Source organism: Phalacrocorax aristotelis, chromosome 1, assembly GCF_949628215.1.
Source record: "Phalacrocorax aristotelis chromosome 1, bGulAri2.1, whole genome shotgun sequence".
Lineage (NCBI taxonomy): Eukaryota > Metazoa > Chordata > Aves > Suliformes > Phalacrocoracidae > Phalacrocorax > Phalacrocorax aristotelis.
The window spans coordinates 135,670,934-135,698,318 of NC_134276.1; the positions used below are offsets into that span (position 1 = coordinate 135,670,934).

A 27,385-nucleotide genomic window follows, 5' to 3' on the forward strand; every position below is an offset into this window, starting at 1 on the left:
TCACACTAATCGGGGGACTGATAGAATTATGCAGATGGCCCTGCCATCTTGGAGAAAATTTCAACATAATAATAAAGAGTCAACATTTTCATGGGAACAAGATATTACAATTAAACAAATAAAACAAAGTCTTTCACTGAAAATCCACACTTCTCCACAAAACAACTACGAAAAATTTTCATAAAGCTATCAGTGGTTTCACTGTGAAGGAATTAATGCATGAGTCTACACAGAACCTAAAAATTTAGACCTGTGCATGAACAAGGCTGCCATGTGGAAAATATTTCTATATAGACTACTTTAATTAGCATGAAGTGAAGTTAAACAAGCATAACTCCACATGTATAATTCTTTTATGCCACTATAAAACTTAATCTGATTTAGATTCAGTCACTTCCAAACCTCTATAAGCTAACCTGGGGAAAAGGCAGTCAAACCAAAATAAGAATGCTCACATTGAGAATCAAGCCACTTTATTGAAAGGAAATCAAATTTGGACCTTCTTATATAGCAGATCTTTTGTTAGAGGCTGCGAGGTGCCCGGTATCCTGAAGTCCCACAGATTCCCTTGATCAGAGCTTTGATAACAGAAACAAAGTTTGTGTAAACCAGAACATTGATTTCTGTGATGTAACAAGATAGGGAGCTTTGAGAACAGTGATGCATTTGTCACATTTACCTCTCAATTTAACAAAGCTCCCTATGAACCACTGTGCATTATTCATCAGGTCTGCCACAGCACTATGGGTGCTTGATTGTATTACATACCTAAAACACACCCACTTTTCACTGGTAAGACCTTTGAGAATGTCTCATTCTTAGTGGGAGGTGTGAAACAAGCGAATTTTTTTTAAATGAATAGTTTATTCACCAAAACAATAACATCAGCCAACCGGTAACTATAGATTTGACCTAAATTTACCAGGTAGCTTTGAACCTGTTTTCAGATGAGGGAGAGAGAAGAGGATGTTATTATACATACCTGCTTTAGCATTCTGAAAAGAATATGTTTCAGTTCTTCAAGCTAGATTTACACCAACAGTAATTATAGACGTTAAGGTGGTGATTACTCAACACCACTAGAAAATTCAGAAAGCTGAGCGCTCTTTGATGGAGTTTGCAATGTTCTGGTATATAGTGGTGATATATGTCCTGTATGAACTGACATTACTTTTATTTCTGGATGGAAACATAGTTTCTTACAAAGCCTAAGTGACAGAGGGAAAACAACCATTCCATTTACATTATTTTGCATTTAAAAGAGAAAACTTCATAACAGTGTCTTTGGAAGAAGACCAATAAATTTTGATGGAAACCAGAATCTAAGCTCCTTTGTACAGCTATGTATGTTTAATAACTAAAGTGATGTTGGAAGACTTCCTTCAGGGTAAATATTCCCCTTTAGAAGAGCCATCATTTAGCTTTTTTCACGACACTGATTTTTAGCCTTGCATCCTACATGGCTAACACACCTAATTTTGGCATTGTACAATGCTGAAGGCCTGCAATTTGTTCTGAAATCATCAGGGATTCAACTACATGAAAGACTGAAACCTAATGAATATAACTGACTGCAATTAGCCTTTTGCAGGTCAGCATGCCCTCCAAATTTAAACATACACAAGGGTCATGCTAACTGGAGGGACATTGAGTGAACATTGAATCCACTCTTCACACAGAACAGTAAAAATACTCCTTTAATGTGCATTTATACCTTTTTTTATAAGCATCTTTATTGCTTAAAGTGCCAAAATAATTAAAGAAAAATATTTAAAGCACTGTCACTGGGGATTGTGGTCATCACATGTTGTCTCTGCTGCTCCTTCCTCCTCACGCTCTTCCCCAGCTCCAGCGTGGGGTCCCTCTCACAGGAGACAGTTCTCCATGAACTCCTCCAACATGAGTCCTTCCCATGGGCTATTGTTCTTCACACACTGCTCCAGCGTGGGTCCTTTCCACATGGTGCAGTCCTTCAGGAACACACTACTCCATTGTGGGCCCCCCGTGGAGTCACTAGTACTGCCAGCAATCCTGCTCCAGTGCAGGTTCTCCACAGGGTCACAGCCTCCTTCACGCGCATCCACCTGCTCTGGTGTGGGGTCCTCCATGGGCTGCAGGTGGCTATCTGCTCTAACATGGACCTTGATGGGCTGCAGGGGGACAGCCTGCCTCATCATGGTCTTCACCACAGGCTGCAGGAGAATCTCTGCTCTGGCATCTGGAGCACCTCCTCCCCCTCCTTCTTCACTGACCTAGGTGTCTGTAGAGTTGTTTCTTCTCACATATTCTCACTCCTCTCTTCCAGCTGCTGTTGCACAGTATTTTTTACCCTTTTTAAAATGTTATCACAGCTATGACCATTGCTGATGGCCTCAGCCTCGGTCAGTGGCAGGTCGATCTTGGAGCTGGCTGGCAGTGGCTTTACTGGACATGGGGGAAGCTTCTGGCATGTCACAGAAGCCACCCCTGTAGCCCCCCCACTACCAAAACCTTCTATGCAAACCCAATACATTCCTTTAACTGAAGTTTCTCGTTACATTTTCTACAGCTTCCTAAACCCACTTTGCTCCCAAATCAACATTGCCAGTGATATCAACAGGTTGATTAAATAATAATAATGATAATAGTTTGTTGTTTCAGGCATGGAGGAGAGATCTGATATACATAACATGTTTGAAAAACAAAGGGATCCCTCCCAACACACACACCTCATTCTGAGCTTGCAAAGTGTCTCGAAAGGGCAAGCTCAAAAGACTTTTCCTTTACCGTTCTGTGAAAGGGTCCTTCAGAGTATAGTGTATTCACTCACTAGACTGTGCACGTGAACACCAGCAACACTAGCATAGAGTTCAGGCACCACTAGCTCAGGCACCTGCAGTACTGCATGGTCATTGCTGGTCTTCATAGCTCTTTGGAGGGACTGGATTAGGTCTGCTGGAGAAGGCCGGTTAGCTGCATTCCACTGCCAGCAGGACTTCATGATGCCATACCTGTAAGATGGAGAAGTAAGGAGGTGCTGGGAATGAAAAGCACCAAGACTAATTTTTACTACCATCAAGTCATCTCATATTTAAAATGTCGAGACCTCTTTTTCTGCTTCATATAAAGTTCTTTCAATGACCCTTTGAAATTTGCAACCACATAATAATTTGTGGGGACAAAGGCTTGCAGTTGTTTGTGAAGATGTCAACTGTAAGTATGGGAAAGGGAAAAAGATTGGTGTTAGCTTTTGAAACAGCAACTGAGATTCCTTATGGAAGAAAAAGCCTCTGAATATTAAAAGAAATTATGTCTTCACAAGAGGAAATACAATGCCTTAGATCTTCCCTGTGGATGCTTTGTTCACTTCAGGGAGAATCCCACAACTTAGAGGAGAAAGATTACTCCAGAACAGTCCTGCACCTTGCAGGGAAGCAGTGGAGCAACAAAATGCAAGGGCAGACATGGAAACAGAAACGAGCAATTTTCAAAAGCAGGAAAGAGTGGTTTTGGCAATCAAGGTTTCAGGCAGCAGAATCCAGTAAGGAGATGTGGCAGACGTGAGAACAAGTCTCCTTGGCTAACAGGTTACTGTTCTATATAGTCTAGACTCAGAGATCTTCTTTAAAATCTAGTGTTGTATGTCTCACTTCCATTTAGCCCTGCAGTTCTCAAGTTCAATTGTCCATAAAGCGAGTGGCTTACATGGTTTGCTGGCAGCTTGAGGGCTGCTTCATAATGTTCTTTCTCTGCAGGTGTGATAAGATATCAGAAGGTGGCACCTCAGGATATGGTGGAGCACCTGGAAGGGCAAAAGGAATTAAGGTAATGGTTGCAGCTAGCAGCTTCTTTATAAGCATGCCTTCCCTACCAAAATCCATTTTTTTCCTACCACAATTCACACAGACAGAAAGCCTAAAAGGAATTGTCAAGACTTTGCATGTTGGAAAAAACAGGATGTTAATTTAATTGGTCCAACTTTACATTCTGAAATTTGAGATTTTGGGGTCTTGTTAATTTGCTGCTTCCTTACATATTTTTTTTATTATCATTAAATCTTCTTACCTAATGTAATCATTTCATATAGCAGAATTCCAAAAGACCATCTGCAAGGAAAGAAAACAAAGCCATGTTAAGTTTCCTTTCTAGGTTGCTAGCTTAAATACAGATAAATGACTAGGCATGACCCGCAGAAAAGAGAAGAGAAGGTATGAGCTATAAAGTGGAGCATTATGCTGAGAATAGATATGCCCTACTGTGAACTTCAGGACATGGCATGATACAGAAAGGAGTGAAAGAGACAGGCCTGACAGACAGATGAACTTCTGGTCCAAAAATTAAATCATACATGTCTGCCTTGATGCTGGGGCTTTTCTTCAGGAGCTGCTCTGGAGCCTGCCACTTGACTGGCACAATCTGTGTGACTGAGTTGGCACCATATGTGTGAGTTTCATAGGCCAGACCCAAACCACAGAGCTTAGCAGTGAAGTTGTGATGAAGGAGGACATTCCTGGCAGCAATGTCACCATGGAACAACTTCTTCTGTTCAAGGTAAGCCTGGAAATTTGGAAAAGAAAGAGACCATAATTTTAAAAGGAATTTTAATTGACATAAATTTTCATTTAGTTTATGCCTGTCTTCACGCTGTGGAATAGAGGTGTATGGTCACCAAAATAATGCAAGCATATTTGGCTCAGTTTTAACAAAGCACATCCTCCATGCATAGTCCAAGAAGACTTAGGCCACCATGTAGACTTGTGTTGCAATCAAGCAAGAAAGGAAAAATGCAGTGAATATGAGCAGACTTACCAGAGCTGCTGCAACTTGCTCTCCAATTTCATATACTTGCCTCTCAGTGAGGTCATAGGGGATGCCATCCATTGTCATGACATCCTAGAAACAAAAGAACAGTCCTTGGATCAAACAAATGCCTTAGCTGTAGGGTACTGGGGAACATTTCCTTCTAATCTAATAAAATGAGTACTGTCTAATCTTACGCTCCACCAGCTAATTTCACAACTGGTCATAAATTGAAATATAAGGGTACATGGATGGGTGATGTGGATAGATGGATGGTGTGCTGGGTAAGACAAGTACACTAGAGAAAAAATGGTGGGTAAACTGAAGGGTGGAGAAGAAATAAATAGGTAAGACAGAATGGGCAGAATCACAATCCACACAGATGAATGGAAGATCCATCATACATTAGAACCATGAGTAGAAAAGCACATTTATAACATATAAATGGTTATCTGGTATGAGACTAGCAGTCCACCTCCCTTACTACTCTGCCTGTAACAGTGACACTAGGTGCTACCCCGATGAGAAAAAGGTAAGCACACAATGCTTTTCCTGTGTAGTTTTCCAGCCCCCAACTATTTTCAACTTAAGGACTTCCTGAGATCATTACAGTTTCAACATGTTCAGTAACCTTTGAAAGGTTATGTTCGATGGACGTATTCACTCTTGTCTTGAACCCATGTAAAGTTTCAAAATCCATAGCAGTCAATGGCAAGGAATTCCCTTAGTCAACTCCCCACTTCATGAAGAACCACCTCCATTTGTTTTGAACATGGCACTTACTAGCTTTATTTGCTACCACCTTGACCTTCTGCTGAACAAGAAAACGAACAATCTCTCTGAACTTAGTGTTACAGATGTAGGAGAATGATGGATTTATATAGTGACATGGCAGAGTTTTGTTTCTATGCCTTTCTTAATAATGGCTAATATTTGTTTTCTTTTTTGGCTTGAGTTAACATTTTCATCAGACTGTATATTTTTGTACAATCAGTCCAATGATTTCAGTCCTCATCAGCAATGGGCAGCTATGAGGCCATCATTACACATGTGAAGCTAGGATAGCTTTTCTACATGAGCATCGTTTCATTTTTAACTATACTGAATTTCATCTGTTCTTTTGATTGGCCAGTCTCTCAATCTTGGAAAATCCTTCTGCAATTCCTCAAGGCCAGTACTTGCCTTTACTGGCTGGTATCATTGGCAATCTTCATCACCTCACTGCCATCCCATTTTCTAGGTTATTGATACATGCAATGAATAGCACCAGGTCCTAGCATATATACCAGCAGAACTCCGTGGGTGACCTCCCTCCATTCAAGTACCAACCTTCCACTTTTATGCTGTTTCCCATCTTTTAATCAATTAGTTGTCAGTCATTGACCTTCTCCCTGGTGTCATAACTGCTCTGTTTTCTTAAAAGCATCTGGAGTGGGACATTATTTAAAACTTTTTAGAAATTCAGGTAACTTTATCAATTCTCATTCCAATGGTCTGCAAAGTAGGACTTCACTTTACAAAAGTATGTCAACCTCTCCAAACTATATCATATCAGTCAAGATATCCACTAATTCTATTCCAGTTTAGATTTGTGTGGAACTTCTTTGGGGGATGGAAATAGTTTAGACTGATATAGGTAGATGCATAGAGAGATGAAAAGAATCATCTGTGACTTATGGACAGACATGTACCTAAGGAATTTAAGATATTCTATCATCACTTCTTTTGACTCACCTTCCGACATGTCCATAGAAATGTCAACAGGTCACCAAGAGACACATCTTCCATGATCACATAAAGTGGGAGCTGGTCTACACAGCATCCAACCAGATCAACCAGGTTCTCATGATGGCCAAGATTTTGATGGAATTTAATCCTTCCCAGGAAATCTTTTACTTCCTGGGAACTAGCCAGGTCTGAAAGAACAAAAAAAAACCCACCAAAAAAAAAACCCAAACCAAAAAACAAACAGAAAAAAACCAAATGGCAGCAGCAAGAAACAGGGTGAGTAGCTTTTAAAATCAACATGAAAGGCAATCTTTAGTGCTACCAAGACACTCCTACCAAAACACCACTCTGACTAGCTAACACGATACTTAACGCAGCTTGTTCTTGCCCAGTCATGACTGCAAAGTTCTGCCCAGCATCATGTCTTTGACACAGAGATCTGTACCAAACTGGATCCTGGCCATGTGCCTTACCTTGTAAGGCTTTCAATACTACAGTCTTAGACTCCCCGGGGTTCCCAGTTTCCAACTGTGCTCTGTAGATGCTTCCATAGCGGCCATTCTTTATCAGCTGCAAGGTGCCTGGTAAGAGTTTCTCTCGCGGTATCTCCAGTTCTTTCAGAGTCAGGGATGCAGAATTTAGCAGGCTTTCCACAGATGTCTCACTCAGTTGGATATATAGGTTCTCTGTTAAGCTGGATTCCTGCTGATTCTTGTCATTCACTGACAAAAACAAATACACATGATGCATAAAAGCAGACAGATGAACTCTTGTAGTAGGTAGCAATGTCTGTCCTTCTACCCTCTTTGATTTTTGCTCCATACTGTTTTGGAAATCAGAACAAAGTAAGGAACTGTTATTGTATCTTATTTGAAAAGGTAAAGGAATTTATCTCCCACTCAATGAAAAGGCAGACTGAGTCTGGATATCTGTACTGTATTTAACTATGTAAACTTTCTAGATAACATGCACTTGTACATAATTCCCATGTGCTGAAGCAATGACCATTTTCTTTTATCACCAGCTACCAGTTATGAAACTGACATGCACAGGGTGTTCCCACAAAGGCCCCATCTTTGTTCTTAATTATCTCCCTTCAGCTTATATATAAGCTGAAGACGCTTTTTCCTCTACAATCCCAAAATCAGTTCAGAACTGGATTTTCATTTCCACACTGCAAAATATGTTTGCAGTATTGACAAACCTCTCCCTACCCCCTTACCAGTCCCTGTTCTATTTCTTCTTGTCCCCATAGGAAATGGGAGGCAGCAGCTTGAAATTAAATTTCTTAAATGACAGTATATCAAATAGATTAATTAGGTATGGCCTACATCAAAATGACTGTCATTCATAAATACTCCAGAGAAACTCTCCTTGCAGTAACATCAAGAAGGCTGTTACATAAATATACTTTGCAGCTTTCTAGCGATGTCACCACAGTACATTAATCAGCCTATATGGTATGTTACTTCAGGTTTTCTCAGATCTATCTATACCACAGATTCCACAATTACTACTGCAAGTGGGGTAAATCAGGGTTCCCAGTTTTTCTAATGTTCACTAGATTGCTGAAAACCAGTCAGGCTCTCCATAAATGCTATTGCCTGACAGCTCAAGCAATGGGGAAATAGGATTGACTTCTGGCCACTGAAACCAACACCCTCTTCTCTGGTTGAAACATGTTTTTTTTTACCTCGGTCTCCAGGTGATGACAGTTGCTCCCGCTTTGCTCGCAAGCCTCGACAGTGGAGCCAAAGGATCACAGTTAGCATGATGACAAAAAATCCCACAAGGAGAGCTGGGACAACAATCACTTCAGTCTGATATTCACGCACAACTATCAGCAGAAAAAGCAAATGGGAAGCCAAGGAATAAGCAGCACTGCCTGATGCACATTGGCTCTGTATAACAAAGTAGTAATAACCAATTTCAGTAACTTTCAGTCCCAAAAGCATGCGTATCTATCCTCTACTCCTTGGAATAGCAACTGAATACTGTTCATGCTGCCACCCTATTTTTCAAAGGTGCTGAGTTTCTAAACTGCATGAAACCACTGGGACTCCACACCTAAGGTCACTCATTTAGATGCCTTAATACAAAGGCTGTATATGACACACTGTAGCCATGTGTGTCATCCACCAGTGAAACAGAGCAAGCCCTGGCAGAGGGATAGGAGGGAAATGCGAAGGGCTGGATATTACTGTGCCATCACAAATACAAATGCAATTACAGGTTCAGCTCCTTCCCTTAAAATTATAGGGTACATTTTAAAGAAAACAGGGTGTGGTCACCTGGTTTGGATTTGACTAGAAGACATTGCAATTAACAAGGATGTTGCAGCCAGCTAACTCTCTTAGGTCCCCAGATTTGGAGGTGGTGCTATTTTTGCATAGGGCAAGACCACATTTCAGTTCCCAAAGATGCAAGAAAGTAATGAAATAAAAGACTGGTCTTTAGGGAAGCTGCAGGTAATCTTTAAAGCTTATATTAAGTCTCATTCAAAGCAGAAATACTCTAGAATGGCTAAACTTATGTGAGATGAATCCCACCACAAAGGCTGCATCCCCTTAGAAGTTTCTACCCGGGGACACAATGCAGGGAGAGCTCAGTCAAATCCTTCTGTGTGGGCTGGAATGCAGGGGGAGGAGAGGAAAGGGCTGGCTCACGTTTTAGGAAAGCAGGCCTTCCTGCTCAGCATGTGAAAGCTTATTACTTAAAGGAATCTGTGAATCTTACCACATAGCTTGTCATTGCTGTTGCATTCCAGTAGCATTCGTGTTAATCTTTTTACATCCCCTGCCATGTTCAATTACAAGCAAGTGGGTCTCCAACCTGTGGCTTCTGCACAGACGCAAAGAATATTAATGAAATTTATTGGGAGGAAGGATGATTTATGAAGCAACAAGTGAGCTGAATATGGAGATTTCTACCCCTTATGATCAGAGGTTGTGTGAAAAAGCAGCACTGGGACTTCAAGGCCTAGAGAACGACACAGGATAACCACTATCAAATCCTATGAATGGTAGACTGCATGACCAGAGAGAAGTTAAGACTGAGGTTGTTCTACAGTGCTTCACAAGCAACTGGGTAGGCATATGCACAAAAAATCATAGTCATTAACTTAACAGTATTTAAAGAATAGCTAATACACTTCTAGTTAACACACTTAGATGGCAGAATCTTTGTCTTCTATCTGTCCATAACAAATGAACAGATAAGCAGCATGTGTACAAAATGTCTGTCACTACAGCCCCTGCCCACAACTTGTGCTCCACAAAGACAAGCAAAAAAAAGACCAGTTCTGTCATTAGGGCTCTCTGGTACTGACTCGTTAACACTGCCAGGTCTATAACTAATCTGAATCACAACATCTGGAAGTCTTCTGCATTTGTAGTTGAAAACCCAGAGCCTGTGCAAGCGTGCACCTTTCCAGTTGCAATTTCAGCTATCACTAGCATAATACCTTAGCATGTGCAACCATGCACCTACAAAACCTTCTGATTGTGTAAGTGCATTTGTCAGGTGTACAACCCCGCTCAGACAGGGCTACATTGCCAGTGTATGCCAGTTGCACCAGGACTGCAGATCAGCTGCAGGCCTCCCAAAACACATCCCTGATGTAGAGTTTCAGCTGTTCTGCATTACAGATTACTGAGGACTGCAGTCATAAGATAGGAATAGGCTCTGCAGTGCTGCATTGATTTATATCAACAGAGGACCTGGACTATTATTTCTGAATCATAAAAATCAGTGTGGTGAATAGTGATGACTGACAGAAAGGCAAGGCATGTACATTTAGCCACTGTTTCTTATAAACATTGCCAAAAATTTGAGATTTAACAGCTTCACAAACAGTATAATCTAAAACATTTTACAGGCATTGGGACTTTCATCCTGTAAGTGTTTATTTTCAGCTATGGGTTCAAGGCAATTAACCACAATGGCAAATGTTAATAATAAAATGTGACATTCTTATTAACACTAATATGGTTTTATGGAAGTTGTTAATGGATGAAACATTAAACAGAGTTTGTTCTCATCCTTAAAATTAAGGGGTGAAATTATGCTTTATCAGTTGCACAACATAGGCAGCAGAAAGGGGAAAATTGAATATATCTGCACTTTAAGATACCAAAAAAGTCTATTTCACTTTTTATTTCCTTTGATTCTTAATATGTTAGCAAATTCACCTATTTTTGGGGTGTGGCTACAACATGAATCCAATCAAAGGAGCAATATACAGTAGTAATACCAAGCTTTTCAGGTACACTCTGAAAGTAATCACACTAACTCACCCTACCTTGGCTATAACACATACACACAGTTCCAAATACACAGGTATCACCATCAGAGGAACAGTTCTAGCTTATTTCACACTCAGATACACACAGATAGGAAAAATGCATATGAACGGACATGACGGCATCACAGGACAATAGACTTTAGGGCCATTAGCCAACAATCACGTTGTATAATATGAATCATAAACACCCCAAGCTCCATCTTAACACTAGCTAATGACTTTGCTTTGTGCAAATGCTCACTAGAAATGTACACTTACATTTAACCAATGTGCATCCACACGCACGTGTAAGCACAGGCACACAACCTGTACTTACACAGAAAGGCACTCATACAGTCACAAAGATCCATGGAAAAAAGTTTTGATGCAGCAAACACGTCTACACTGGTCCCCTGTCCATAAACAAGATTCCTACCCTTATGCACCTCCCATCAGTGACGCCAGTGGGTGGAACACAAGTTTTCTAACCATACTTAGGGCAGAACTATGGGATCCAGAAATAAAAACACCGGCAGCCATTGGTGCTTTATTTGCAATGGCACTCCCATTTGTTGCTGTTGCTTATAGAGCAGCACAGATTTACCATTGGAAAATTTGATTGGACAAGTCCATTTACACTCTATGCCTCTATCCTCTTGCAAAACTCAGGAAGCAGGAAAAGAAGTTGCACTTAATAAGATAATTCTGAAATGCCTTTCAGCGCTACTTTCCAGGCTGAGACCAAATGAATTTGCATACTTAGCTCTTTCTGCAGCTTACTGGTCTAACATTAACATTACTGCAGTTCCCATACTTCCATCTTCACGAGAGCGGTAACTCAAAAATCTACAGATCTCTCATTATACATTTAACAAATATTTTTTGCAGTGTACCAGTAGGGGACACATGGAGATTATGTGGAACTAACATTTTCAATATAAAGGTGCATACCCACTACACAGCAGAAAGCATATTGGTAGTGCCCAAATACTTATTTCATTGTATGAAGACAGTTTTCCAGTATCAAGCCAGGATAAGGGGGACAAAAATACCTTAAGAGGTTCAAAACCTCTACCTCACTGGAATTTGATTTTCCTTGTCTGTTATGATGTACCAAGACCAGTACTGTCTAGATCATGAGCACAGGAGAACATATTCTGTATTACTTCAATTTAGAATTTGCACTGGACAATTTGTGCAACTGCAAGTAAAGGTCAGCTTAGTTATTCCACTGTTTTTGATTACTCTTTTACATACAACGAAATCCACTCACTGAAATTCATTTCTCTTTATTGTTTACTTTCAAAAATGTATTTGCTTCAACACCCTGCTCTCCCTGCCTGGGCCTATCTAATCTTTCAGATTATTCTGATTTCCATCTTCTTCAGCTGAAACTGATTATTTTTGTTGTTTACACAAAACCTGGAAATTTCATTTTTCTCTTGGACATGCATCTTTTTTCATCAGGTCTTCTATTGTGCAGTACATCAGTGTGACTTACACCTTATTTAAGAAAGCTAGTTGGCAGTGCAATATAAAAATCAAACATGATAGGTACTGACCGCAGTACTAGGCTGCTCTTCCTTCAGAATGCCAAGGCTCAAGGTAAGGGTGGTACTTTCCGCTCAGTTTCACTCTCCAAAGCCTTCCTGAAAGACACCTACCCTTTTGTAACAGTGACTAGAAAGCAAATGAGCTGTTCTAGAACAAAGCATCTCAACACAAGGGACTGAATGGGAGCAACAAGGGGCTGTGAAGGTCTCTGTAAATGAGTTTTGAAAAGGTACATGTTGCCCTGAACAGAGCTCAGAGGGGGGAACAGGGTTTTCAAGCAGATTTGGAGAGACGTTGGAGCTTTTGCTGTGGCAGAAAGAAATGACTAAGAATAAATGCAGATACAGTGGCCTGGAGGGCAATGCTTAATGTATTATTAACAATGCTCAGAAACTACACAGTTTCAAGCAGACTGCAACAATGATGGCAGTCAAGCCTTTCTTTGACTAATACCTAAATCCGAAGACCCATGTCCAAGCTAAATATACAATGAAGACTATGGTATCTAGAAACAGCAGAATCAGCTACCCTTAAAACAATGAGAGATACATAGCAAAACCTTAGCTGAAGCTAACCTACAGTCAACAGCATTCACAAACTGCTGCTAGCACACTACTTGGTGAACTGCACAAGGCACAGTAGTTTCACAGCCTGGCAACAGTGCCAGGTTAATTAGCCCCCAAATCTGCCGTACACGGACACTTACTGCTCCTCTGCGCATGTCTGCCAACAGGCTGCACACTGAGGAAAAAGGTGGTGTTTTGTTTTCAACCTCGTTTGTTTGCCAAGCTGATCTGCTGCCCTTGCAATTTAGACAAAGCACAGAGGGCAATGCAGGAACAGGATTAAGTAGGTAAATGATGGCAGATGTGGGGGCTGCTTAAACTAGTTCAGGAAGCCCCAATACTGAATGTGAATATGGTTTTGTGAATGCAGCTGAGCTGAATTAAGTGCTCACCAACACCAAAAGAAGGGAGTATCTCTTTCCTCTCAGCTCAATTCTACTTCTTGTTTCACTCTAAGCTGTGCAACTGATCACATGGTAAACGGATTCAAACCACTAAGCTAGCAGGGAAAATTAACTTTTCTTTTGCCATAGTAGTATACTGCCATTTTAGTGAGTGGTTTTAGTTCACCATGAAATTCAACAAGTGCTAGCACAGGCTCAAGGAGGTGTCAGGAGCACACATCCAGAAGCAGGAACAGGGAAAATGGATCTCCCACTACCCAGGGTGGTGCATGGCTAAAGCTCAATTGTGAAACCATTCTCTGTGTCAGCACGGATCCACAGGCACTGTGTACCAGTGTAAGCCCTACTATGATTTTTCCAGTCCCGTCATTCATTCCCACATGTATACTGTCATCTTAGTGCTAGCGCAGCATTCACATGGCAAGGTGGTAAACTGCATTGGGAAGGTGATCTGCCCTAACGTAATCAATCCTCTCTCACATTTTATGGATTTAAATTTCTAAACAGGCTCAATTTATGCTATTTAAAGTGTGAGGACATAAAGAATCAAGAAGCCTGAGTGACAGTCATTGTGGTGAGACTGAAAAGGAAGAGAAATATAAAGCCTTGTGTGTCCATGAAATATAAGGGAACAGACGGCTTGAGAACTGCATGCACAGAAACTGCCTGCTCCTTGCTCCTGCCGTGTTCAGGAAAATAAGATGATGTACATATTCATGGTAAATACACAGTTTTGCCAGTGAATATGTCTGACTTGGGACCAACATCAGTTCCCACCATCAGTGCAAAACTGTAAATCCTTGAGTACTGATTAGCTATTCTGTCTAAAGAAACACCTGATTAAATTAATTAAATATTAGAAAAATAAAAGCTAAGATTCATTTGGATCTTCATTAGACCTTTTAAACCATGAGCTATAAGCTGATATGGAAGTTAATGTAGTTATTTGTCCAGACTTCCTGGCCTCCATTAACTGCACACCACTTTATTATAAAAATATTTTTACAGGTATTTTTCATGCACTAATTGCAAGGACCAATATGTCTGTAATATGACTACAGGCACATAAAGAACAGCTAAGCAACTCACTTCAGTCCAGCATACTGCCTGAACTGATAAAAGAAAAAACAAATGTTTTAACCATGATGCCTTCTATTTAATTTCTTACAGTGGCAGAACCATACTCTCAAGCTTTTCCAGTCACTGTTTCTGTATTGCCTTTAGTATTTTCCTCCTCTTTTATATGACCTTTGAACCCAGCCACAAGTCAAGGCAATGATTATGCACAAGTGCATTGCCCTGGCCATGCAGCTGAAAGGGAGGGGAGCAATCAGGGAACAGAAGGAACAAAAATGGCAGTGAAACCACAATGTGTGAGCTCAGGACAGCTGAGTGGTTGTGGATGCTGAATGTGAGAAGAGGGAGAAGAAAAGCACCATGGAAAAGCAAACAGTGAAAAAGATATTTCTTCCCCTGTTAAGTCCACCATTTTACTAAAAGCAGTGTCCAAAACAAATAAAAAACAAGTCTCTCAGGTTTCAAGCCTTACAACTTGATGCCATGAGAACATATTCCTGCAAAATCTATGTATTTGTTAGACTACATATCCTATCTCTTCTGCCTTCAGAAGGCCTTAGCGACTATTTCAAACACCCTGGCAGATCATTACATCTTCACAAGGTTTCCCTGGCCCATCGACTCATCTCACCTCTCACCATAAAGCACCCATGGGCTACCAAGCAGCATCTCCAATGATGTAGAATGTGAAATTCTGACCAGTCAGCCCAGGTTATAACATAACAGAGGCACCTCACTTCTGTCCTGAACAATGATTGCTGATAATATCCTGTGGCTTGCTGTAGTGGCTGTAATGTCTCAGCTATATAGTACTCTAACTCACTTTTGCAACAGCTGGTAACAGTAACACCCTATAAGAAAACAAAGTGTTTCAAAAAAATCACATACAGTGACTCAAGATTTTCTCTTGGTCAACAATATCTGAATATCAAACCTAGGCTAGCTGCTACTGAAGCATATTAAAGGAGTGGAAGAAAATTAGGCTGACCACTTCTGAAGAGCTGGACCATGGAGAAAAGAGAAGATAATGAGGTTCATGCTGCTACTTGAGCAGGTGAATTACTTAAGGCAAACCTGGCTCCTTTTCAAGGGAGCAGAAAAAATAGGCAAAGTCAGCAGTTGCTACCACATTGAGAAATATGAGTCAGGAGGACTCTGTACTGCTGTGCTTTTATCCTAACAGGGTTAGTCCAAACTGGCGCCATATCAGTGGAGATATGCAAGTTCTCATGGTGCTAAGTTTTGCTTAAACTTAGACCATCTCACAGAAATTAATTTATTTGTGCAGTGTGAGGAAGTCTGAGTACAGAAGTGTGAAACAGTACAGAAACTGAATGGTGATTAAGACAAAAATATTTTTTTCTAATGCAGACATGGCCTACTATAGTTTCTGAAAATTTAACATATATCTTGATCACACTCCCCCTGAATTAAGGCCATGAAAAGTTACTCCTCCCAGGTAATCTGCAAAATCAAAGTTAAAATAATTTTTAAAAAGTGAGGAATACATTGACCTGAAGCCCTCAGTGAGCAGGCTGTTTAAGATATAAAAAGTCTAGAGGCCAAACTCTCCAAAGCACACTCTTAACTGCGATTTCCTTTTGTGTAGTCAAAACCACACACTGCTTTTGAAAATGCTCACCATTCTGTCTCTTTCTTACTGACTGAACTCTGATTTTGGTGGTACCGGCCAGTACTAAGCCCATATCAAACCATAGCACAAACTCGATACAGATATTCTGAAAAACTGTGGCACCAAAAGCTGTGACAGGACATAAGAATGCAGTATTTTTTCAAAGGATGATGCATACATGTAGCTCTTGTGAAAAACACTGTGTGGTAAGAATACTGCCTGATATTACATGCTGCAAAATGGCTTATTAAATGGAATGTGAATCTGCTTTCATAATTACCCAGCCACAAGGAAACTGAGCTGAAGCTGTGTACACAATTTTAGCTTCAAAATTTCCCAACTTTTGGATGCTTCTTGGTGCATTTACCATAGATTTTGTTTATAATTTAATCAGTAGCTCATGCACGCACACAGATACATGCAAACAGGCAAACAGAGAAAAATCTAGGTATCTGCACCACATTGGATTAGAGTTACCTTCCTGTATTGTTTCAGTGAACTGAGACTAAATAAATTTACAGGAAACTTATTTCCTTTGTTATTTTCTTCCTGTTTAAAATGTGCCTAGAAGTTATTTCATTTAAATCAACCTGTGTGTAGGGACATACCTCTTTTTTTCTCAAACCCCAATACCATTATGATCACCGAAATTTGTTACTGTAAGTAACTTCAATACAAGCAGTTAAGTACATGCACGGGTGTATACACATATACACACAGACTTCACAGTACAGCTATATGCTACTTCAGGTGACACTTATGTTAATAAAAGTCTTTTTTAAAAATTAAACATTCATCAGCTAATCTTCCAGCAGTGTTTTCTTTTACTTACCTGAATTACACCATTCCTCTTGCCCTGCAGTAGTCTCTTCCTGAAACTTGCCTGCTGCTGGTTCCCAGTCTGTCAGAGGCCACTCCTGATAACGCTGATGGTTACCCTGTGTGGTTGTAATTCTTATGACTAAGTTCCTCCTCACTGGCTTTCCTACCCCAGACCTGCCCAGCTTCAATTCTTTCCTCCTCAAGGTCTTCTCAGCTGTCTCCCCAGGGAGATCGCATGAGTGTAAGCCCCAGCACACACTTGTAAAACGGGTCTGCCTGGCTTCCACACACCAGCTGCTCACCCGGGATGACAGAGACAGGCAAAGCAGAGTCCTCGGGCAGGGACCTGGAGCGTAATTTGAAAGGCAGGCAAACACAGATCAAGAGGGATAGGCTAATGTAACAAACAGAAATCATACACTTTGGATTACAGGTTCATGTTTAGAAAAATGGGTTCTTGGAACAGAAAATCTGTACAAAACCCAGGCTCCAGACACAGAAAGCCCTTTCTATCAGGAACACAATCTGAGAATGAAGAAAGAGAGAAAAGATTAATAACACCCAAACATGCTACAACAGACAGCAGCAATAGGAATGCAGGCTTTTTCATGTTCTGCTTTGCTTGTTCATATCCCTCCTGCTCGGGCTGCCAAAATTTTCCAGCCCTGCTGTAAAATGCAGCTCTCCCCTGCCCTTTCCTCCCACCAGTCCCACCCAGAGCTCCCACACAGCCCGGCAATGACCCTCACTCACAAACCCCCTTCAAAATCTGTCCTGAGCTCCCCAACCAGATTGGATAATATTCCTGAACTTGCTCTGTGACATTTTCCTGCTGTGATGCCCTTGGGGTCACCATTGGGCTCTGCTGGTGCCCTCAGTCCTCATCAGTTATGGAGCATAATCTTAATTGCACCTCAGTTTCTTGGCATTTTAGTTCTGGGCCCTTTCTTCCTACCCAACCTGCATATGCGAGTCCCACGTGCTGGCCTGGAGACTCCTTCCATTAGCTCAAAGACTGCCCTCTCCTATCACTGAAAAATCTCATGTTAAGAGTTTCAGATTCCTGACTCCTGGTTATATGAGTCTGTACAAGATTATTTGCTTACCTACTTCATACAAGTGAGAGGCAGTTGTATTACAAAAGGAATTAATATGAGACCTATCATTGAGAGACAAAGTTCATTTCACAGTCAACAACATGATGCAGGTGGCTTTGGGAACTCTGCCACTGTTTGAGCAAAACTTATGTACTCCTGTTAACACTTTGGTGCTGCATATATTATTTTGTTGTGGGAAAATTTTAGTTGCGGCAGAGGCAATAGTTTTAGATACTGAAACACAATAGTTAATTTATCCATAAGAAAGGCTGCATATCAATATATCTGTACACCAGGACATCCTAAACTTCTCTCTGGGATTATTCTTCCAGCTGGCATTTACTGTCCATGTGTGCAAAATGGTGAAAACCAGGAGTAGTTTCCTTCATTGCTTGACCTCTCCACAGAGACTAGCAGAAGTGGGCAAAATAGTATTAGTGAAATAGCTCTGTAATGTGGACTTTCATCCCCTGAGAAACCAGGAGAGACATCTTCTAGACTGAATTTTTTCTTGAGTTAGAAAGATCTCTGCAGCTGCAGAGTGTAGGCTCAGACTCTGGTTTCAGCTTTCCTCTTATTCTGGTTCGAACTTGCATTGACTTTCCACAGTATCTTCTCCCTGAAGGATCAGGGGATCTGTCCTATACTCCTCCCCATTAAAAAGTGGCTAAAATACAAAGGACAGTTCCTCATTTCAATGAGTTCTTTACTGAAATGTGTTACTTTCCACAGGCACCTTTCCCAAGGGCAGCAGGGGAACCTATTCAGATTCCTGTTTAAAAATATAATTGGCAATCTTCCTCCTTTTGCTCCTTCTATCACAGTTTCTACAGCCTCCAACTGTAGAAGAAAGAGTGGGAAAGGCAAAGGGTTAATAGTCAAGATATGCATATGCAAAAGCAGCAACCTCTGCTGATTTTAGTTGCCCCAGTCAATCTTTCTGCTGTGCTCCCAGTCAGACTGGTTGGAGAAGGTATTTTAATGGTTCAGGCCTCAGAGTATATAATCTTCCTCACTGATCCACAAGCCCCTCCCCCTGTTTAGTTAAGGGACAGCAGCCATTTATTGTCACATTTTGTTATGTGAAAATCAAAATTCTGCTCTAAGTCTTGTATTGTGTGCACATCCACAAAGAAAACACCGCGTGTTTAAATTCCCCTCTCCTTCTCTCTGTTTTTCCCTTAAGCAAGTATGATTAGGCACACCAAAAGGCAGCAGACTGGCAGTCTTATTAACAAAAACGTCCTCTTTAACTCCAAGAAAGCTACAGCACACCTAGCAACCATCCAAACCACACAGCAGCTGCTCACTAGCCTCAGGATGTGTTTCTGGGCCTAAGCTGCAGTTCAACCACAAACCATTCAGTCTTTGTCCTATGTGCTGACTCTTTTAACATGGGTGCTAATTTTGTAGTTCAACTTCCAGAAGGTAAGCACACTCTAAGTAATTTAGAGGCGATAAGGTCTCTCACTTACTTGTACATCCTAATGTAAGATCCTTGTGGGTCCCTTCCAACTTGAGATATTCTGTGATCCTGTGATTTAAAACTGTGGCTTATAGCTGATAGACTGTGACTGATCTTTTGGTCAGCCTAAGCCCACAGAGGTTGAAAGGGTCAGTACCTACTCTTTTCTTTCTGCAAGCCAGCCATTCATCCCTGAATGGGGTAAGAATCAGAATAGATGATCTAGAAGAGGGGAAAAAAACCACCCATCATTATTCCAAGTCTTTCTTCTGCCTCATGAGCTTCACCTCTCAAGACGGCAGGTCTTCTGAGTTGAGAACAATTCATTTGCCTATTTAATATTTAGATTTTTCTTGAAAATGGTAGATCTTGTGTGATTTTCAGTTCACCCGTGCAGTTTTTGTGATTTAAAATTTCCAAAGGAACAAATGCTAGGAGGGGGTAGTATTATATGAAAATAAATAAAGAAAAAAAAAGAGCTTCTCCTTATAAAAATAAAATGACTGAAGGATTATGCATCAATTTTCTTCAGTCACTTGAGGGTCCAGTAATTTGCTAGCACTTCCTCTAGTCAGGGTTAGGCACATCTAATAGTAGTCCTTTTTCCGCCACTTTCCTGCGAATTAGACCTCCATATTCCTAACTCTTTTCTTAAATCTAAATGGAAAATTCATTTGCACAGTTTCATGCAGTCACTGGCCTGGTCAGCCCTCCCTTCTCAAATCACATGCTCAGGAAAGATCCTGAAGATTGGTCAGATGCTGTTAAGTAGGCTACAGTACAGTTTTCTCCTCTGGTTTTTGTGGCAGATTTTCCAGGCCCAGAAGCTGGGATTCACTCAACACAGCTGAAAAACTAAGTTAAGGGCATAGTTGCTCTAGGTCCTCTGCAGTTAATACAAGGTCATAAGAACGTCTGTAAAGCAATTCAAGTACTAAAATCCTCTCTCCCTACACCGAAGTCACAGGTACAAAGGGTAACCTAGCTCCTGATTTACATGTCTTGGTCAAATGTCAGAAGTTAGATGCCATACATTTGGGCTAAATTCCATTGTCTTCCTCTTCTTCAAAGAAATAACTTCCCTGAGCAGGAGGTCTTTGGGCTCCCAAAATCAGTACTTATCTGCAGTGTAACTTGGTAGCTTGGCGACAGCCTCTCCCAGAACTCCAGGGCCGACAGATGAACTATTAGGCTGTAAGTCAGGTGCAGCACATATCACATGCATTCAGTTCTGCTCTGTCTAGTTCCTAAGTGCTTTTGTCCTGAGCAACCAACATCCTGAGAATATGTACACATATTCTTCTGCATAGTCTGCATACGTATCCATATTTCACCTTTTGTCCTTCAGTTTCTTCTGTTCTTTTTATTAAATATATAAATTTTCCTTTTAAGTTCCTGCTCTTTGTCACCACATTTTTACACTGTTCACATTTTCCAGTGAGAACCCAACAGCTCCTCTTGGTAAAACCTAGAAGCCAGTGAACAGACCTATAGTGACTTAAACACCCAGTCTCAGGATGGAATAAATTGCAGGGCTTCACACATAAAGAAGCAGAGGAGCCAGCTCTCCCTGGAAAGGATGCCCATAGAGACCTTAGAAGAACTAGAAAGTATGTAACACCAAGAGCTGTAACACTGTTACATAAAAATGCATTTAAGAACTGTTCCATTTAATAATATAATTTTTAAATCTGTAATTCACCCCCAAACACATTGCTGTGTCCTACTTGTAGTAGAGAAGACTCACAAATAAACCAAGATATGTTGAAACAAAACATGCTCCTGTATGCTGGTGTCACTGAAAACAGATTCTAGCGCATTTTTTATTATGCAGTGGCTGCCAAGCTATTGGTATTACATGCATAAACACACGGTGTTTGCTGCCCAGGTTTTCACAAAGTAATGAAGCAGTATTAAAAAGGAACACCGCTAGACCAAAAATGGGCCCCCTAACCATGTACGCACACATGTACAGCAGGAGGCAGCATCTGGGAGACAGCTTAAAAGCACAGAATTTAGGAGCTAGTGTTACCTAAGAAATGACCATGGCACCTCAAACCAAGGGTCCATCAGCCTAGTACTGTGCCTCAGACAGCTGGCAGTGAGAGTGTCTAGGGAAACAAGAGACTCTTAATAACATAAAATGATACTTCCCTTAACACTTTCCCCAGCTTCCAGCAGCCTGTGGTTCAAGGATTTATTTAGTCAAACATAATTTTCTTTCATATGCCTCAAAGGATTTTGCTCAGCTGCTCTTGAACACCTTCAAAACTTTAGCAACACAATGCTTTGTGATAAATTCTGCAGCATTCATGTAACTTGAACAAATACTTCATTTTGATTGTTTTGAAGAGGGATTGCCATCTTCAAACCAGCTACTCAGTTGGCAGTGAAATAAGTGGCAATAGTAAGAGATGCGTAAGTTTCATGCACGGTGAGAATACTAATTTACTCATTCATTTAAAAACAGGACTAAGTTTGTATTTGCATGGATGAAAAAGGAGAACAAGAGACAGCCCAAACCACTTAAGGTTTGGATATTGATCTGGAATTGGACACAATTTGGGGCATGAGCAATTCAGAAAAGGTATTTGATTCCTACCCTGCTATACACCAGGTAATTCCTAGCACCAACAAACTCTTGACAAACTTTTGAGCCTTGTTGCTCAGTCATCAAAAAATTTGTAACCCTTCTTCTGCAAAAACCTTCTCTGATTTTTTTTATTTTTCTTTTTTTACAGAGACAAAGATGTCATACAGCACAGTTTGGGCTGTAAGGGACTTTTAGAGATCACCTAGTCCAACCCCCTACCATGGGCAGGAACACCGTCCTCTAGCACAGGTTGCTCGGAGCCTCATCCAACCTGACCTGGAACACTTTCAAGGATGGAGCATCCACAACTTCTCTGGGCAACCTGCTCCGATGTCTCACCACCCCCATCGTAAAGAACTTCTTCCTTATATCTAATCTAAACCTAGCCTTTCCTAGTTTAAAACTCTTGCCCCTTGCCCTGTTGCTCCAGGCCTTGGTCCGAAGACTCTCTCTGTGGTGCAGCCTGCAGGGAGATGAAGCCCCCCAGAAAAGCAGCAGAAGCACCACCGAACTTTTAAACTTCGGGCTCGAGGCGTGACTTTTGGGTTACTTTCAGAATAATTCCCGAAACGACAGGCCACCTGCTGCCGGCCGGGACTCGGGGCGGGCAGAGACGGGGTCGAGCAGAGGCCCCGATGCGGGCTAACGCCGGGGCCACTCGGCCCGGGGGACAGCCGGAGGGGCCGTGAGCAGGGGAGGGGGTTACCTCCTGTTGTCCGGCCTCCGGGGAAGGGCAACTGCGGCACCGCGGCAGGCAGGGGACGAGGCGCTGCCCGGGAAGCCCGGCCTGCCCGAGGCCGGCTGCGGGGCCCGCTGTGCCGCGGCCCAGGACCAGCTGCAGGTGCACCGGAAGGAGAGAGGTGGCCGGACACGGAGACGCGCCACAGCCCGGGATCCGGAGCCGCCGGCCGCCTCCCTGCCGCGGGGCGGGGGGTGAACCCCTGCCTTTCCCTTTCCTGGTCCTCGGCCGCCTGACTCCTCACCCAAGTGCTTGTTTTCGTGAAACACAGAATTAATCGAGGTCGTGAGCTCGGGGGCAGAGCAGGCAGGAGAGGACGAGGGGACAGAACACCGGTTTTTCGTGTCCCGTTTCCGCCCGCTCCTCTCCGCGTGCCCTCGGGCTCGGGGGCCGCGAAGGGCGGAGCAGTTGGCGTCGGCGGGAAAGTGGGCGGTGAGGGGCAGGCGCCTCGGCGGCGAGGGCGGGAGCGGGACAGGCCCGGTGGGGAGCCATGGCGTGGCCGCGGTGCTACGGGACGGGGTCTTGGCTTTTTATGGTCTCCGGGGGTTTGGCGTCACGCAATTACCTCACGAAGTTGGTTGTGTGAAGAGACCCTCGAGCGCAGCGTCTCGATGAGGCTTAGCGTCGCTTTATAGTGCGATAAAGCCGTTACAGACTGTTGCGTTCCTTCCACGTCTATCGGCAGTAATAAACGGAAAACGGATAACCGCTAACTGGGTCTGAGAAATCATACATAAAAAAACCAAAGCTGACAAAAGCTGCGCCTGCTGTGTGATGCGTATGGCCTCAACAGTGAAGCTTCTCCATGCTCTTCATAATTTTGTCCCATCCGTCAGTGGTTTTCAGAAAAGGAAATTAAAGGCAAGGCTGTGTGTCACATTTTCAGGTTAATATCAAGGTTCTGAAACTTTTAATGGCAGAAGCTGGGCCTCTAAAGCTATATTTTTGCCCCAAGCATTTTTACTTCCTGAAATTTTACTACCTACAACTCAAGCGGAGGTCAGTAAATCATAAACACTTAGCTGCTTGTATGGTAGCAGAACTTGGCATATGTCATTACCCGGCTGTAGCGTGCAAGTGTGAAATACCGGATACAAATGGGAATTTTACAACTAACTTTGAAAATTAGGAATTACTCTACATCAGAATATTTGAGAGAGAAGCTTGAAGACAACTCTAACTGGATAATAAATAAAATTTTCAAATTAAGTGTTTGACACAGTGATCTTTGTTATTATTGGTACCAAATTCTTTATTTGGCACAAACACAGCATATTTCAGTGTAATTCTTTCTATTTAAATTAATCTCGAAATGGATTGAAAATAGCATGCAGCATACAGGTGACAACCAGTAACTTAAAGGCCAGTTTCTTAATGAATTCACATGTAAACAGAATATTTATATACTTTTTTAATTTACTGCAATGTTACTTTCTCTTCAAGTGTGAAAATCAACTCCCTTCAAAGTAAAGTATGAAATTCCTGGTTTCCTTGTAGATGGCCGAATCAGAACCTCAGGAAGCAAACTACGATAACGTGGTGAAGACGGTGGAGGACCTGAACAGGGACTTAGAAAAACTTCTGGAGGAAGTGGAAAAACTAACAGGTACAGGTCTTTGTTAAGAATGATATGGATTTGTCTGCTAGAGGGAAGACATTGAAGATTTATTACTTGTATTCATTGCTGTAAACTTCTGCGTGATAAAAATATAAGTGGAAACAATCACAATCAACTAATGCCCTAATGTTCTTAATTGGGAGAAAGCGTGCAAATAATGTAGAAGTTTCAGATGGCTCAGAATTGAAAATTAATAGGTGGTGGATGCTCAGTTCAGAGTTGTAGTTGAAAACAAATACTACTATGGTATTTCAGGTACAGTTATTAAAACATAGTATGTAAAATGAGATTTAATTCTGAAAAATGGTGGGATACATAGTACCTCTCAGGTCAGTGCATGGCGTGTTTAATTCCTCAGCTAGAATAACGACTCGGACTCCTCTGCAAATTTAATCTTAGTCCTGTATGTATGGAGAGGACTGCATATTCCTCTCCATGTTCTGCAACAATGCTATCAGAAACTGTGTGTGCAGCTAACAAGAACAGATGGAAACTGTTAATTAAACTGTTTGTAACTAAACACAATTTATGAGTGTCATTGAGAAAAACACAGTCAATTTATAGCAAAACAAAAGGGAAAGTATTAAATAAGTGCTAAAACTATTTGCTCTGCATTATCAGATACTTGTTATTTCAAAATCAGTTTAGTTATGTAGGTTATTAATCACCTACTGCTGCAGCCTCCTTGATCTTACTCTTTCTCACCTAACATAAGCCTCCTGACTCTAACTGGTCTGGAGAGAGGATTTTTTTGTTCATTTATTTTAAAACAGTCTGTTGAAGCTTTCTTTTTGATTACCTGTTTTGTTGTAATTTTTAGGTAAAGTGTCTCCCTTTTGTAACTTATGTCAGTATACTTCTATTCTGAAGCATTTTGAGATGTTTATTAAGAAGTAAAACTGAAGAATCTTTTATTTAATCTTGAGTATTACTGTGGGCAGTGAATTCTCTGACATAAGATCTGGACTGATGATAATTCATGCCTTGTATTAATTTATTGAATCAGCCATTGCTTTTATTCAGCCAAAATTCCTGGCTTAGTAGTATATGTTGGGTTTGTAGTGCAGGCAACGTGGATGGCATATGACATGGTAGTCATACGTACCAACCCAGACCTGGCCAACTCCATGAGGTGTTTGGAAGATGCCTTCCTGAGTTGCAAAGAGGAGATGGAGAAGAAATGGCAAGAGGCACTAATGGAATCTAAAGGTGAAGAGCAAAAAAATGAATAAATGTAATTAAGTCGTGCTGGCAGAACTACATCCCTTGGCAAATCACTCCAGCCTTTTTGTTTCCCAGCCGTGGAGGTTTCACAGACACTGCGGTAAATGGATTGGCTTTCGTCTTGCTAAGAACTACTTATGTGTATACATCTATGGAAGTATTTTAATGAAATTACACACACACATATATATTTATATCGTTGAAGGTAAAAGGTAACAATGTGTCTATTTTTATTATGCTTATCAGTAATCCTTGTAGTGCGTGTGCATATGCAACTTACATGCTTTCTGTGTCTTTCTTCCTGGAAGATCATACTCACTTCATTGTCAATATATGTGGAATTCTTTGAGACCTGGACAAATGGATGGGGGGGAGCATGGAGGGTGCCATGGACCACTGCAGTGGTATCACACCAGCACATGCCTTTCAAGGAAAACTGAAGAATTACTTTTTTTTCCAAATGAAAAACAGGTGAAATTGTAGATTTGCAGGTAGATTGAGTTAGTTTGACGTGGGATTGCCAACTAGGTGTTCAGTTACAGAATGTTATTATTCAGATAGCTTATCTGTAGTTGCTTCATTTTGTTTCCTTGGATTTTTATCCATATCTTTGGACTGCTTTTCCCAGAAAGATTGCTCTTCTCAAACCTTCTGACGGTAGCATTTAAGAAAAAGTTTACCATTATAGACTGTTGCGTGTGGTGTTGTCTGTGGGATTGCTGCAGAAACCAAATTAACCATGTTATTAAACATGCATTTCTCCGTATGTTCCTGCTATGCAGTATTAAAAAAGGAAGAAAAGAAAAAAAAACACCAACCCTTTTCTTTTGTAGTCAAGATGTGTAGTCAAGAGCACCACCTTCTGGCTTGCAGTTAATGCATAAATGAGTATTTTATCGGAGATGGACGTCAGTGCAAGTTTTGAGAAGAATCTTCCCTTTCATTAAAACTTAGTCTCTTTTAACTGGAAAGTAAGCACCACGTAGCAAGTGAGAGCATCTCCTCTGAAGAGCCATTTACTGATTTAAATCACATCTTAATGATCTCTCAGAGTTGGCTAATTTTTAGACTGTGCATTCTCTTGAGATTGCTTGATCTTGATTCACAGACAGGATGTTTACCCCACTGAAATGAAAAATATGTAAATATTTTCACTTTTTTTTTTTCCAATGCTACCTAGTGTTTCTAGAGGTATAAATCATAAAGAACATCAACTTTGAACTCTACTCTTGACTTTCCAGTGGGTAGGTCTTCATTCCAGCCAAGGTAGGGCAAAATGGCAGATCAGCATGAGGAAACTTATACTTTGATTAATCTCTGGAGGATTTTTAATGACATGTTGTTACTTTGGTACCTTTGATTACATTGTCTTCACTCTTTAATTCTGTATTAAAAACTAAATTCTTTGAAGAGGCACAGTCTTTAACAGCTTGTGTAGGAACATACTGAATTTTATGATTTTGTGTGACCTTTGGGCCATAAAGTGCCACATATAGATTGACTGCAGATTTTCCAAAAAGCTCAGTTTTCATTTAAACATTTAAGCTAAGTGGCCAGTGTTTAAAAAAAAATTTTTTTTTCAATCCAGCAGTCCCATTGAGAATAGAGAATACTGCTCAAAACCAACACTCTAAAAAAATGTCTTTTGATTAAATGTGATATTCAGTGAAGTTATATCTTTTACGTGAAGGTGAATCCTACTTCCTGTGATTGGAAGGCTGCAATAAGTGAGTCTGTCAGAATACTGTGTTCCTCCAGAGCGAAGGGCCATGATCAGAGTATAGCTGTAAGGAGAGGAGGTGTC

The 27,385-nt window shown here is 41.2% G+C and overlaps 2 protein-coding genes across 15 annotated transcripts; one reads left to right on the plus strand and one right to left on the minus strand.

The window, feature by feature from the left end:
* Positions 1-456: 456 nt before the first annotated feature.
* On the minus strand, positions 457-23,127 carry STYK1 (serine/threonine/tyrosine kinase 1). Of its 9 annotated transcripts, XM_075111031.1 has the most exons (12): positions 22,707-23,127; positions 17,265-17,370; positions 16,856-16,961; positions 9,244-9,348; positions 8,201-8,344; positions 6,981-7,229; positions 6,514-6,695; positions 4,789-4,872; positions 4,328-4,536; positions 4,045-4,085; positions 3,685-3,781; positions 457-2,990 (listed from the first exon to the last, which is right to left on the minus strand). In XM_075111031.1, the coding sequence occupies exons 4-12, from the start codon at positions 9,308-9,310 to the stop codon at positions 2,786-2,788; spliced, it is 1,278 nt and encodes a 425-aa protein (XP_074967132.1). In that variant the 5' UTR covers positions 9,311-9,348; positions 16,856-16,961; positions 17,265-17,370; positions 22,707-23,127; the 3' UTR covers positions 457-2,785. The 9 variants fall into 9 exon arrangements, with proteins under 9 accessions (XP_074967132.1, XP_074967123.1, XP_074967098.1 ...); XM_075111022.1 differs by lacking the exon at positions 17,265-17,370 and having other exon boundaries at positions 22,707-23,108; XM_075110997.1 differs by lacking the exon at positions 17,265-17,370 and having other exon boundaries at positions 8,201-8,408; positions 22,707-22,979.
* SYCE3 (synaptonemal complex central element protein 3) lies at positions 22,895-26,367 on the plus strand. Of its 6 annotated transcripts, none has more exons than XM_075111116.1 (3): positions 22,895-22,987; positions 24,237-24,345; positions 25,420-26,367. In XM_075111116.1, exons 2-3 carry the CDS (start codon positions 24,237-24,239, stop codon positions 25,587-25,589), a joined length of 279 nt encoding a protein of 92 aa, XP_074967217.1. In that variant the 5' UTR covers positions 22,895-22,987; the 3' UTR covers positions 25,590-26,367. The 6 variants fall into 6 exon arrangements, with proteins under 6 accessions (XP_074967217.1, XP_074967191.1, XP_074967226.1 ...); XM_075111090.1 differs by having other exon boundaries at positions 22,936-23,021; XM_075111125.1 differs by lacking the exon at positions 22,895-22,987 and adding an exon at positions 23,076-23,219.
* Positions 26,368-27,385: the final 1,018 nt, after the last annotated feature.

Bases quoted from the DNA above. Each gene is read 5' to 3' on its own strand.
- STYK1 (XM_075110997.1), bottom strand. The intron at 3,782-4,044 runs GTAAGAAGATTT...TTGCCCTTCCAG, and splicing joins ATATGAAATGATTACATTAG to GTGCTCCACCATATCCTGAG. The intron at 2,991-3,684 runs GTAAGCCACTCG...TCCATCTTACAG, and splicing joins TCAAGCTGCCAGCAAACCAT to GTATGGCATCATGAAGTCCT.
- SYCE3 (XM_075111081.1), top strand. From the start codon at position 23,514: ATGCGTATGGCCTCAACAGTGAAGCTTCTCCATGCTCTTCATAATTTT. The intron at 23,601-24,236 runs GCAAGGCTGTGT...GTTTCCTTGTAG, and splicing joins TTCAGAAAAGGAAATTAAAG to ATGGCCGAATCAGAACCTCA. The intron at 24,346-25,419 runs GTACAGGTCTTT...TTGGGTTTGTAG, and splicing joins GGAAGTGGAAAAACTAACAG to TGCAGGCAACGTGGATGGCA.